Source organism: Brachypodium distachyon, chromosome 1, assembly GCF_000005505.3.
Source record: "Brachypodium distachyon strain Bd21 chromosome 1, Brachypodium_distachyon_v3.0, whole genome shotgun sequence".
NCBI lineage: Eukaryota > Viridiplantae > Streptophyta > Magnoliopsida > Poales > Poaceae > Brachypodium > Brachypodium distachyon.
The window spans coordinates 28,456,304-28,470,854 of NC_016131.3; the positions used below are offsets into that span (position 1 = coordinate 28,456,304).

Below are 14,551 nucleotides of genomic sequence, written 5' to 3' on the forward strand. Positions count from 1 at the left end.
TGATGGTCGGTAATTTTGTTTAGTGTTTAATGGATTGCTAGTTGGTTAAAACAGCATTTCTCTCAGCTCCACGTTATGTTATCGTCTTTGTCTTTGCCTTCGTGCTCTAATCGATTTAACTTGATTATTTGGTACTCTTTTTATTTGTTTACAACCCCCATCTTTTGATTGACATCTTTGCATCACCAGAAGTGCATATATACTACCGTGTTATGAATTCAAGTTGAAGGATGCAATCTTTAGATGCATGCTAGCTTGTAACCAATTGCTAGGTTTTGCGAGTTCGTTGTTACCCAGATCTCCTCAACTCGGCATGAGAGGCATCGGGACAAGCAAAGTCGGGATAACTAAATGAGAGGCCGGGGGCATTCCTCCTTTTCGAAAAAAAAAATGAGATCTCATTTCCCCTGTTGTTCTATGCCCAGTGGTATTATTGTCATGTTGTGTCGTTGGTGCTGGATATGATTTCGCTAGGGTAGATGGTTTGCCGTTTTACATGTTGGGCCTCCAGTCGCAGCCCAGCTAGCTCCAACAACCCAAGCCAGCCATGATCACATCCCGTTTCCTTTATGCGCCGGGCAGCCCAGCCCACCGCTCGGCCCAGTCTCCATCGCGGGCCTTTTCCTTTTTTTTTACATATTCTCTTTCCCACAGGACCGAGGCCATCGCCGTGCCTGCCGAGGCGATTCTTGTGAAGGAGCTGAGTAATGCATCAGGTTGCAATAACTGGTGCGCCAAATAGATTGATATCATGGAGAAGATGTCTTTAAGAGATCTCATTGTAATTCTTAGTTATTTAGGGTTTATGATCCAAAGCATTGTACCTTTAACGATTATAAAGTTACATGTTATTTAAAAAAAAAACCGAAAGGCTGGCGCCAGAATATGTCGATTTCTTCAAATCTTCAACCAGCACCGAACTGAGAGGAATTAAGACCGCGTTTAGTGTTCTCCCGGACTTCAATTTTCCTCCGTCGCATTCAGTGAATATTGTTGCATGGAACGGCAACAGCTGCTCGGTTTTATTGGATCTGCAATACACATGGCACTCCCTGCTCCGCGAAAGCGACGGGCGGAAGGGAAGCCGGAAGCCTATGCTTGCCGTGAGCCCGTGATGGTGTTCCGAACCTGAAGAATTGAAAGTTTGAAACGCTGATAATGGTTCTGTGGAAACGGGTTGTCTGAACCTGGTGAATCTCTGGAGAACAAGAAGTGAACATCGGGCATATATCTTCTTCCCTATTCTGATGCAAATTGAAGAGCTAAGCAAGGTTTTCTTGTCCTTTGATATTGTGTTCGTGAAGAGGGATGCTAATATGGCAGCTCACCTGCTGGCTAAGCATGCATCTCCTTCTAACCCCTGTTTCTAATGGGTCAAATGTTGTCCCAAATTTTCTGACATCATGCATTCAGCATGATTGTAACTCTGTCTCTTAAAGAATGAGAAAGCTCTTTGATCTAAGAAAAAAAGTCTATGGAAGGGCGGCAACGTCGCAACCGGCCGAAAGCTGTAAAAAAATCAGGTGCCATCACCCTCTACATGATTCACACAACTGTCTTGTTTTGCTTCGATGTATGTACGTATCACAGGCAAATAACTGCTCCATGGTCTTATTTATGTATATGAACGTCACTTAGACAACCGATACACTTAGAATGGTACTATCTTTTCTCGATCAGGAAAGTAATGCATGCGCAAATAGATCACTTCTTGTGTTTATCAATTGACCCAGAGGCCTGATGTCTCTCTTCTCTACTTTCCGATTTTTTTTACCCATTTTCTATGTATTTTTCTTTTAGATGGGATGCTGGACACGACAGCTGTATGTCTTAATAGAGTTCAGTTCAGAATGACCATCATGGGCTAAAAGTTGCCACGAAAACGGCTTTCCTTTTTGCACTCATGTTGTAGTTGCATGGGCCAGGAGGGAGGTCTCTTCAGCAATCACTTCAACATTTCTTCCTTTCCGAAGTGCATTATTTTTTTCTTTTTCTTTTTGAGGTCACAAGCATGCTCGATGCATCCAAATTCTACGTTGTCTTGAAGCTAAAACCCCAAAGAATCATTGGATTAACTAGTCGACCCCAGCTACGTACTGATCAATCCATGCATGCTTAGCACAATTCTGGTAGTGGAGCATGACTATCTCTGTTAGTACGGAGATCTATCTTTAGCCATTAGGTGCGTCCCTAAACCTGAAAGTGGGAGGTGCAATAATTAAGTGGCAGCGTACCTCTGAAAGGGACGTAAAGTTTTCGAAAAGCCTCATCTCATTCTACTGCACGAAGGTAAATTCCAAGGATTTGTCCATAATGTGACATGTTATGACCAGGATCTTTGCAGTAACAGCCACTCTGAACAGGCTTATCGCTCTACTTATAATAAGTACTGTATCAGAAAGGGATAAGCCTCTTTATGAAGTGTCAAATCTAGTTGTCAAAACACTGCATTCATGTGTGTGTAACTTTGCTTCTATTAACGAAACGAGCAGCTCGCCTGCCGGCCTTAAAAAAATATAGTTGTCAACAGTTTTTTATTCATAAAACATCACAGTACTACCATTTACTCACTGCAAAGTACACATATTATTGGTCCATGGCCCTGCCCATTGGCATGGTATCCCTGATGAACAGATAGAGAAAAAGAAAGTCTAATTAGTGCACATTCCTTAGGTATGAGTCTATACAAATCATTTAGCCTCTTAATTATGCCTTCCTTGACAGCCCAGCTGCATATATGGTGACATGGTTGCATCAGTCATTAGCAAAAAACTATTCCACTAATGTGGGTGATGGGCCTGCACGTTGCTTCTTCGTGGTCCAAATGGACTATCAGTACTAATTACTAATTGCACTGATCTGATGCCATGGTTGTAACAGTCCTTAGTTAAGCTTTCTGTTTTCTTCTGTACAGGAAGAAACTAAAGGGGATAGAATATCTAGACTAGAATGGCCCTGAACTGGATCAGAGTAAAGATGAGAGCAAACTGTAACCTGTAGGATGTTCATCAGGTTAAGAAGAGAAATAACAAAATATGCAGTAGCTCATTGGTAGGCATTGCGTGTAATCCATGGCAATGTCACACTGTCATAATTGATTTTTTTTCCCTGGTCACAAGTTATTCCAAAAGCTCTCTTCTGAATTGAAGTTCATTAAGGTAGTGTTTGGATGTGAGAGTGAGATGGAATGTAATGGAATGGGTTCAATAATTTAGATGATTCTTATGTTTGGTTCATAAAATATTGAAAACTGGAATGGAACCACTTGGTTCCTCAAAAGGAAATATTCTTGTAATATGCATAACCATCTCATTCATCAAAAAAGTAGGAATCACTTGGTTCCAAATGGAACCAGTGGTTGTAGGTGTTTGGTTTCTAGAATATATGGAAATAGAACCATTTCATTACATTCCATTCATGTTGGAATAGAACCATTCCATTACGTTCTACCTCGTTCTCCAACCAAACACACCCTAAAGAAACATCTGACTTCCTCTCGAAGTTTTCATGGGGTTCGGTTCAGCCCACCGTTCTCTTTTCCCTCTCTAAAGCCTTCCGTACGCACCTTCTCATCCCTCACAGAGCTTGATCAGCTCGTGAAAACGGTAAATGTGGCATCAAATAAGACGAGAATTTTACGGTTTACCTAACCAACGGAACAGATCGGCCTCTTGAAAAAGCAACGGAGGCGCTCGATCAGCTGGCCTAGTGGCCTAGGGTGTCGGTGAGTGAGACGACGAGAGGCAACAACCAAAGGCCAAGGACACAGCGATGTGGTGAGCAATGACATGGCCTAACGACCCTTTCCATGAGTTCAGCCAGTGGATGCTGACACTGTGCTAAGTGGCAACAGGAACTGATTAAAAGAGAAGGGAATTTAGCTCCATGCATGATGAACATGCAGAACAGGGAGCGGCGTCACCTTCACCTAGAGCTGGATAGCCGGAGGTTTCATGATCAGACCCCAATGCAACTAATTAGAGAAACTCAACTACTACAACTAGGCCTTCCATAGTTCCATGGGCCGGCTACCATCGTGGTACACAACTACACACAATGTGAGTCGTGCATCCAATAAATTTCGTTCTCTTTTTCCTTAGTCCAGGCTCATTTTAAATGGTCACATGTAGTGTAATTAAGCACAACTCTACCAAAAATATGTGTTGTTGTGCATCTTGCTAGGCTGCTAGCTAGCCGTTCCTTCATTTGTGCAGATTTACATGTAAAATCCGTGCAGTGCAAGTACAGTGTGAGGGGGTTCTCGACGGAGAACAGAGGAAGGGAAAGTGCAGCCAGGCATGGGGATGTTTCCCTGCGAGTACTCGCTCCGTCCCATAAGATAGACATGCACACATCCCTAAATTCTCAACTTGATTAATTAAATATATATGTTTCTTAACAAAAAAAATACATCATTAGATACGTTATCGAAAGAACTTTCTAATGATATAATTATTTAATTATTTAGTTAGCTAAATTAACAATCTAAAGATGCGTGCATGCCTTGTATTATGGGACGGAGAGAGTAATACTTTGGGCTGCAGTTTAATGCTCGCGCTTGTACTGGTCTGGATTGATGGGAAACTGTGGCCATCATCCATGCTGACAAAGGAAAGAAGGAGCTAGAAAAGCGTAAAGAGCATTGGCTGGTAGCCGTGTGATGTGCGTAGTACATGACCGCGTGCTTGAGTTTTTGAAAAGTTGAACAGTAGAATGATTTTTCAAAATGCTACTTTGATCATCATTTGCCACGTCTAGCAAAAAAAGAAGTACGGCCACAGCATTTTTCGAGCTACGCGGAGTAAAACGTCTAGCAAGTGTAGCCAACCTTTTATGCTGAGGAAATCTTATAGAGAGTTATCAGAGTGAGTAGTATTTTATCAAGGTTTCATCAAAGAAGGAAAACTCAAAATATAGAGTCTGCCGTGGGCCGTGGCAGCAAGCGAAGAAGATCCAAATGGAGCAACGCACGGTCGTTAGTCGTAACCGTACGTAGGCCAGTCACCCGGTCTTGGCAATTGGCACTTGGATCGCTGATTTGCACCTTAATTTGATCCAGCTCGTACGCATAGCTAGTGCTGACTAACCAACGAGTTTAATTAGCTGAATGAACACTTTCGGATGACGCAAATGCGTGCCCATTCTACACATCCCCCATTTGATTAACTGGCCCGTCCCCTTCCATCGAACATCTACACTCCGTCCTTCCGTCCGTGTGTATAAAAAGCCCCCGGTCGATCAGAAACCAGAAAAACCTCGTGGAGTGTGTGTGCCACTCAACAGAGCCCGAGCTAGCCGAAGACTAGAAATGGCGGCACGATCTGCGATGCTGACGCTCCTGTTATCCGCAATTTTGGCCGTCGGCGGCGCTGCAGCGGCGAAGGCGGAGAGTTCAGGCAAGCTGCGGCAGGGGTTCTACTCCCACAGCTGCCCGCGGGCCGAGCAGCTCGTGGCGCGCTACGCCCGCCGCCACGTCCCCCGCTCCCCTTCCCTCGCTGCCACCCTCCTCCGCACCCACTTCCACGACTGCTTCGTTAGGGTAAGCAAAGAAAGCAAACATCTTCCATGGCTCCGGCCATGACGATCGCCATGAATTCCCACAATGCAATGCTAAACCCGGCTCTGTTTACTCTGTTTTTTCAGGGGTGCGACGCGTCGGTGCTGCTGAACGGGAGGAAGAAGAATAATGGGGAAGCGGAGAAGGAGGCGGCGCCGAACCTGACGCTGCGCGGGTTCGCGTTCCTGGACGGGGCCAAGGCGCTGGTGGAGGAGGAGTGCCCGGGGGTCGTGTCCTGCGCCGACGTGCTGGCACTCGCCGCGCGCGACGCCGTGGCCGCCATCGGTGGGCCGTTCTGGAAGGTGCCGACGGGGAGGAGGGACGGGAGGGTGTCGCGGAAGCAGGAGGCGCTCGACCAGATCCCGGCCCCCACCATGAACTTCACCGCGCTCCTCGCGTCGTTCCGGAGCAAAGGGCTCGAGCTCCCCGACCTCGTCTGGCTGTCAGGTGACACAACAAAATTAACAGTTTTTCACAACGCAAGAGTAGTGATTAGTACCAAATACCGATGCGAAGAGTAAGTTGATTAGTTAGTTAGTGTACGTGGCAGAAATGCAGCCTCAAATCGTTGTTTTTTCCTTGTCGAGTTCATTGGCACCGACACTCAGTTGAGTGAGTGAGACCACTAGATGACTAGATAGCTCTCGTGAGCTGCTCCTTTTTTTTTTCTGTCGAGCTAGCGGCAACTAAGCCGGCAGCTACCACGCGATCCTACTACTACCCACTCCACTCAGAGTCACATGACTATATACTCTGTATTGCTCTGTTGCTGAAATGATGGCTCCGAGATAAAAAGAGGTATGACAGAGAAGAAAAGGGAGCTTAAAGCTTGCCATGCGTGTGTCAAACAAAGGTCTCGGTAGAATTCTAGAACTGAATGCACGCGGACGTTCTCCCTCCACTCTCTAGAAATCCAGAACAGTTACTCCAACCAACAAGGAGGCTTTTTAATTGGACAATCATGAGTCTGTTCAGTGTTCACTTCAATGCCATCGTAGCACAGAGGCACCGCTGCACAGATTTTATGTTCTGCTCTTTGGAAAAAATAGTATCACCGCATAGATGTAGATACAGACACGCTAACCAGTGTCTTTAACTTGTCGAATAACCGCAACAAAATGGGTCCAAAAAGAGCAGGGAGTTAACGACAGACAAACTAATTAAGGGCGGAAGTACAGAGTATATATGAACTGTCAAGGACTTCTTGAACTGCTTGTCAAGTTCTCGATCCTACCAGCTTAGGTCACGAGAGATTCACATGTTTTAATATGAGTACAGGGCAATCAGTTGTGATGTAGACCTGCATGCTACTGCTGTCTGCTAACCACACTGGTCTATTAATTCCTACCTGTTTAGATTGATGGTACCAGAAAAAAAGACACAAATGTCATGCATACTCTGAAGCAGGATAATGTTAGTATGTTGCTCCACAATCTAAGCCTCCTTGCTAATGGGGCAATTCTACACGTACACCATTGCATAGTAGTATTACTGAACTTACTGCATTTACATGGTTCAGATTTCAGCAACCAACCGCTGACTCGCACAATCGCAGATCAGAAGCGCTGAAAATACATTTGAACTACTGAACTGGAATGTTTTACTGAACTTTCTGAATTTTGCATCTGTGACCTGGCAACCTGATCATCAACTCACCAGGCGCGCACACGATCGGCATCGCGCACTGCGACTCCTTCGGCGAGCGGCTCTACAACTTCACGGGCCGCGGCGGCGCCGGCGACGCGGACCCGTCGCTGGACACCGCCTACGCCGCGACCCTCCGCCGCACAAAGTGCGCGACGCCGACGGACAACACGACGATCGTGGAGATGGACCCGGGAAGCTTCCTGACCTTCGACCTGGGCTACTACCGGGGCCTCCTCAAGCGCCGGGGCCTGTTCCAGTCGGACGCGGCCCTGATCACGGACGCCGCGGCAAGGGCCGACGTCGAGAGCGTGGCCAAAGGGCCCCCCGAGGTGTTCTTCCAGGTGTTCGCGAGGTCCATGGTGAGGCTGGGCATGGTGGGCGTCAAGACCGGCGCCCAGGGGGAGATCCGGCGCCACTGCGCCGTCGTCAACGGCTAGTCTGTAAACTCTGTATATATATGTATGTATGGCCACGATGATCCGTGGGTTTTTGTGGGTGGTTTTATGTTTCTATTGGTCCAACTGTAACTAGGAAAATGGTGCAATAAACTTCAGTGGGAAAAGGCTTGGCAGAGCTACTACTTGCCGTGCGTGTGTCCCAACTGAACAAACAAACAAAGATCTCGGTAGAAATCTAGTAGAACTGAGTGCACGCGCACGTTCTCCCCTTCTCTCTGGAAATCAAGAACAGTTAATGATCAAACCAAGGAGGAGGCTTTTTAATTGGACAATCATTAGTTTGTTCAGTGCAATACATCATAGCACAGATATGATACAAACACGCTAACCAGTGTCTTTGGCTTGGAAATCTGTCAAATAACCGGTACTAGTTAGGGGAAATTTGCATCACGGGAGACAAGGATGACCATTGGACTGACCACCCTAGGTATGGGAGCTATGGCTGAAGAGGAATAGGCGGATTTTCCACAACAAAGATCTCCCCCAGGACCGTTGCGTTGAGAAGATTTTTGATTCTATGACTCTGTCCAGCTTTGGGGAATGGCTTATTTTTAGAAAAGCTTTGGGGAATGGTTTTTTTTTTGAGCACTTTGGTGAATGGCTAGGCGAAGCATTCTGATGCCGCGAGAGTAGGTTTTGGGTGCTGGGCCCTGGGCCGCTGGCGTTTTTTTTTTTTGTTGCTGTTTCCCGTATTTCTCTTTCTTTTCTTTTTTCTCCTCTCTTGTAAGAGTGTTGTGCTCTTACTTTGTAAAATAGTTCCGCACGTGTACAGTTTCCCAACAGTTTTTCTGAAGTGTGCAATCTACTTAATTTTTGCATCATGTACTCAGGACGATAGATAGATTCAGATACTCAGCATGATCCGTTTGAAGGCAATCTACGGAGAACGAGCTCGATTTCAGAGTATGATTGTTTATTACCGGTTCCCATGCATGCTCGAAGTTTCGAGTGCACTTAGTTCTGCCGAAGCACGTAATGAGCAACTCACACACCTTCCACGAAACCCCAACCTATAATCACTTTTTGGCAGGAATATTAAAAGTATGCTTAAAAGTAAAGATGAATACAAGTGTGCACTTTTCCAACACATACACACGGCACTAGCAATCTCATAAATATAAAGCTCCGTCTTACGGAAACTGATTACATGACTTTATCTCTCTCTTTTTGGTCGAGTGTTCCCTGCACAAGTCTTTTTGGCTGCGGCAAAGGAGCATCTCAATCTGAAGTTGCCGCGACTTCATTTGAGATCCTGGGATTTGGACATTGATCTTTGTGAATCATTTTTCGATGGAGGGGATAGAGAGTTGATAATCTCCATCATGGCGTCCATTTGGCAATCTTGGAATGAATGGAGTCATGGAGATCAAGGCTACGATCCGGCGAAAGCGATAGAGTTTGTCTTTGAATCTCTTTGTGCGCTAAACACTCTGAAGAAGAAGAAGGCCAAGGTTTCTCGCCCACCTTGTATGTGGCATGGTACGGATCCTAGAGTAACCAAGCTTATTGTTGATGGTGCAATTCGGGCGGAGGAAGGTTCTGCATCTACCGGTGGAGTTGCAAGTGACTCCGTGGGCTCTCGTGGGGCGTGGTGTTGCTTGTATCAAGGCATCATGGATCCTCTCATCATTGAAATGCTGGCCATGCTGGATGCAGTTCTTTTCGCGAGGGACCAACACTTCGACAATCGGACTGCTCGGTGCTGGTTATCTTTGGCAGGAGAGAAGGAATCATAGAGACGTGGTGGCTCCTATCTTTAGGTGAAGTTAGTGAGCTTAGTGTTTTGTTTTCTAGTTTTTCTATTTCGTTTGCTCGGCGTTTAGCTAATGAAGTCGCTCACGAATGCGCGTGTTTCACGTGGGCTGAATGAGGATTGGACTGTATGGATGGACGCGAGTCCTCTGTTTCTGATTCACAGCCTTCAGGCTGATTGTACTCTTTCTGGTGTGACTCAATAAAGCTCACGTGTTCCCCAAAAAAAACTCTTCGAAGCATTGCATTTCCTACACTTCTCCGACTAATCTTGTCATCTTGTGTTCCTTTGCATTTCTTCCAAAACCAACAGTGCTAACCTCACCGTGCACCCAACCTGCCAACCATATCTTCCATAGCCTTCACCTGGTCCTATAAAACCCCGAGTAGATCGATCATCGCTAGCATCGATCCCATCCGTTACCACATACATTTACAAGCAATCCACAGACATGGCTAATAAGTTGGTCGTCTTCGAGGTGGTCGTCGCGGCCCTGGTGGCCGCGATGTCCACCGCCCAAGACGTGCAGTGCCAGCGTGAGCTCAGAGAGAGGCCGCCGCTCGAGGCGTGCCTGGAGGTCGTGGGCAGCTTGCTGGCAGGCGGGATGCCGGACTTCTCCCAGCGGCCGTTGATGCAGTGGATCTCAGAGGCGCCACAGCTGGAGAATGAAGAGGAGTCACACTTTTCACCGGGGGACCTGGAAGGGCAGCCTGGGCAGTAAAAGGCTGACACATCGTTCAATACGAGCACGCAAAATTTCATTTGCAGAACACATGGATATGCATGGAAAAGATAAATTATTATAAAGCACCATCCAGTTACAACATAATTTAAATAGACCACATCCATGGGCGCGTCGTCCATTAGCGAATACTGTTTTCTGATACTAGTACCTAAGCTGTAGCTAGGAGATAAAAGGTAACCATTTAGAAATTGGAGCCAGAAGCTAAGCAGCTCAGAGTGAAACAAATAGTTTGGAGCTAGGAGCCAAAAGTGAAGCAATATGGAGCTAGGCCTAGGACTGAAAAGCTAAGCATTATAGCGGACTGACATTGCATGAGAATTAATCAGGTGATAAGAATGCACCCCTGAAATATAAATATTCAGCTGAAGTACGTTGGGGGTGTTGAATAAGTAAGTGGCTGTCTAGTTTGGTCACTTTGGCACCATTCCTAGCTCGCCATGGGATCCATTCATAGCTGAAGTTGGGGGTGTTGGATAAGTAAGTGGCTGTCTAGTTTGGCACAATTCCTAGTTCGCCATGTGATCCATTCGTAGCACCTAGGGTCGTCTCATTGATCACAGCTTGTCCGAGCTCCTTTTTCTCATCAGCTCGAAACCTTCCAATGACCACCTGAACATCGGTGCAACAAAGTATAAACCATTAAGAGAAAGCACAAGGTTTTCCGTATACTAATACATGTCTATTTCGTCAAGCGATGCAAACTTCCCAAATAAGATAAGCATGGCATAATGTCCACGTGGAAAACTAAAACTACCGACACCGGAACTTATCTCTAATTTTACACCGGTACAATAATCCACATGTAGTATGTGTAATTTCATGTGGTAAAACACTCTTTTTCTTGGCTTTCTTATTACTCTGATAAGGAAAGCAAGATCTGGAAATATGGAAGTTATCAACATTTCTGATAGACAAAGTATATTTTTCGTCACTCAACTTGTCAAAAAGTACACAAATGGTCACTTAATTTTTTACGTATACTTTTCATCCCTCGATTTTTGAAACCGGACAACAATGGTCCCTACCCTCATGTAATGTGGTATTAGTGCTGATTTATCATTAATTTGGCCTCGAAATACCACACTGGCTTAGTTTTTTTTGGCGAAAACAAATTGACTCGAGGGATAAAACAAAACGTGATGCCAATATGGTAGGCTAACAATTCAATGCCAGGGCCAAAACCATGATACGATGGCTTTAATACCGCTTTGTAATGGGCAAGGGACAATATGGTGTCCGGTTTAGGGGATGAAACATATATGAAAAAAGTTGAGGGATGGAAAATATACTTTTATCTATTGATATAATTAAAGATCTTAGCTGGACTAGAAGCATGATCATCAAGTAAAAGAGGGTAACCTGGACTGGTGAAGCTGCAGTGAGAGGTCCTGCGACTCCACCGCCTAAAACACGGCCATCCGGACAAGCAAGCAAAATACTGAGTCCTCTTGTATGAGTGCTCAGTCCATCTCTTTCTATTGGCAGATATGAGCCAGACAAAGAAAGAATGTCAAAAAAAACCCTGTACATCGAATGGAAATAATTAGGACATATCACTACTACAAAACAGTGCATATGTGACAACAATCATCAGTGACGGGCGCACAACATCCGTCACTGATGACCCCCTCATCATCAGTGGCGGGCGCACAACACCCGTCACTAATAATTCATCATCATTGGCGGGACTGATGAACCCTCATTAGTGACGGGCACGGAAAGCCCGCCACTAATGGCCAAATATGAAAATCACAAAAATCACAAAAACACACATCAGTGGCGGGCTTTACATCTATGCCCGCCACTGATTACCCCTGAAGACCTTTGAAGATTGAAAAAATCATAACTAATTCATAGAAAATCAGAAAAATGTGATTCTTTTTGATAAAGTCTTATTTTTTCTTTCTTAACATAGTGTAATAATAATATCATATGGTAATATTTGAAAAATGACATATGTAGTACAATCTTGATATTTTCCATAGTTGAACTTTAGGTTTTAAACCAAATGACAAAAGTTTTGTCCATTTCTATGCCACATTTCATGATAATATGGTTCCAAATTTCATTTATCCAATTTTCACACAAATGACCAAAGTTACGCCCATTTATATGTCATAGTTCATGATAATCGATCCTTTTTTGCACATGGCCGGGTGCATCTTCTAACTTTGGGTTTTAACATCATAGTTTGATACATCAAACAAAGTTTTGTATGAATTTCGCCACTATTTAAGTTTGCTTTTTATTAGCCCTTCTTTAAAATTCATAATGAGTGATGTAAATTGTACAAGACAAGAACCAAATTGAGTAAAAGATAAAAATAAGATGGAAATAATATATGTGTCAGCCACTAGTGTCGGTCTTCTATTCTTGCCCGTCACTGATGGCATGAAAACACTATTCGTGTCCTAGGCTCTGACTGGTGGAAGTGTGGAGGTGTGGATTGATGAGGTGGCGTCTTCCGAACTGGTGGATCTTCTCTTTATCCACCGACGGATCCCTCCCATGATCCCACCTACCCATTGATCTCTCCCTCCCTCTTCTCTCTATCCACCGTGACTGCAGCGCCCATCGGTCTCTCCTTCTTCTGCTTCATCCTCTTTCTCTCCCACCCTCTCTTCTCCCACTGCAGCCGCCTACAACCTCGTTCTCCACCGCGCTTCCGGTCCCGGCCGCCGCCGCCGCGCAGGAGGGCGCCGACTCCTTCTCTCCCGCCAACCCCGCCCCCCTTCTCTCCCTCCTCTCCTCTCTCTCCGCCGGCCACGGCCTGCTGCTCCCCATCGGCTTCCGTGCGCCGGCCTGCTGCTCCCCGCCGACCGACCTCCTCCGACGACGCCGCTCCTCCGAAGATGGTCCCTGACGCCACCGACCACCCGACCACGCGCAGATCCGCCCCCCATCGGCCTCCCCGCCGGTGGATCCACAATCCCCGAGCACGTCCACCACCGGATCCACGTCCAAAACCCCGCGCGGCGCTGGATCCGCCGCCCCCGAGCACACCTGCCGCCAGATCCGCCTCCGTCGATCTTGGTAAGTACTCTTTATCTCTCTTGCTCCTTTCCCTCTCTCTTCCTCTTTCGGTTTTTGATAAAGCTCTCTCTCTCTCTCTCTCAGATTTCTCTGTGGCCGGCTCTCGAGAAGCAATTTTGGCAAGCGTGGCGAGCAGATTTAATTCGGTGATTTGTTTGGGTATAAATTTGTATATAGGATCTGTATGCATCTCTACTGCTGGATTTACTGATTGTTGTGGTGTCCAAAATACGCTTATATACATATTTGCTTTGATTTGTGATTTGGTGAACCGATGAACTCGCGGGCCGTGTGGCGTGCCTTTTTTTAAAAAATGTAAAAAACGATATCAGTGTCGGTCCCTACAGTGCCCGCCACTGATGGGTATCATCAGTACCACGAAGTTAGTAACGGCGGCCCCGACCGTTACTGATGTTGTTTTTCGACCGTTACTGATAAGCTTTTCTGTAGTAGTGTATATTCAGAATAGGAAGCAAATCTTGAGGCGAAACTGCAACAATTTATTTGAAGAACTACAAAAAAAATATGTGTTTTCTTATAATGCCATGCTCTAATTGCTGCTCGCATTTCATTTTTCTTGCTAATTATGCATGTTCGATTGGAGTTGAGGTGAAATTTGAAAAGCATATCAGAATTTTTTTTGAGGCGGAAGAGAAGCTCATATATAATGCCATGCTGTAATTACTGCTCGCATTTCATTTCAAGTGTATATATTTCAATCTGAAACAATCGAGCGAACCTCATATGTAATTGTTTGAGGCGAAAGAGAAGCTGATCCCCGAACTGTCACATTGGATACGGCACCTATGGCAGACATGATACAAACTGCCCATCCATTCCCAGAAAAGGACATGATTTTCTGTGCTACATCCTGAAATCAGGGGTGCCTAGCTGTTAGCATTTTGAGACACAAAGTCTGGTTGAACATAGAACTTATTTTAGATAGCTAGGGTGAGAAGCATGGAAAGCCAATCAACAAGAGGTTTTAAATAGAAGTTAACCATAACCATGAATATATAGTACTCAGGGAATAAAGTGAAAGAAAAAAGAATTATCTGTTGCAGAGAGACAGGCAACAAAGCAACAGGATCATACTAGAATAAAAACAGAAATGTGGCCAGACCAAGATTAACTTAGTTTAAAAGTTTATAAAAATTCAAATAAAGAGATCATGGCAAAAATATAAGTAAATACCTGCTCACATGTGACACTTATGGACATATTTGCTCATCAAACAAAATGAAGGAACACTTATCATGCATGTACACATAAAAGGAGGGTACGTTAATTCTCAATAGGATATTCCATATCGATCAGAATTCTATAACTCTTAAAGAGTGAATACTATTTTTTACCCC

At 45.2% G+C, this 14,551-nt stretch overlaps 1 protein-coding gene and 1 long non-coding RNA gene across 2 annotated transcripts; both read left to right on the forward strand.

Annotated features, from left to right (window-relative positions):
- The first annotated feature begins 4,976 nt into the window (after positions 1-4,976).
- LOC100826294 (peroxidase 3) lies at positions 4,977-7,784 on the forward strand. The gene is made up of 3 exons (XM_010228897.3): positions 4,977-5,539; positions 5,644-6,004; positions 7,217-7,784. Exons 1-3 carry the CDS (start codon positions 5,309-5,311, stop codon positions 7,639-7,641), a joined length of 1,017 nt encoding a protein of 338 aa, XP_010227199.1. The 5' UTR covers positions 4,977-5,308; the 3' UTR covers positions 7,642-7,784.
- Positions 7,785-12,664: 4,880 nt separating this feature from the next.
- LOC106865752 lies at positions 12,665-13,515 on the forward strand. Its single transcript, XR_001405089.2, has 2 exons — positions 12,665-13,193; positions 13,278-13,515. It is a non-coding gene; the product is annotated as an uncharacterized LOC106865752 (long non-coding RNA).
- Positions 13,516-14,551: the final 1,036 nt, after the last annotated feature.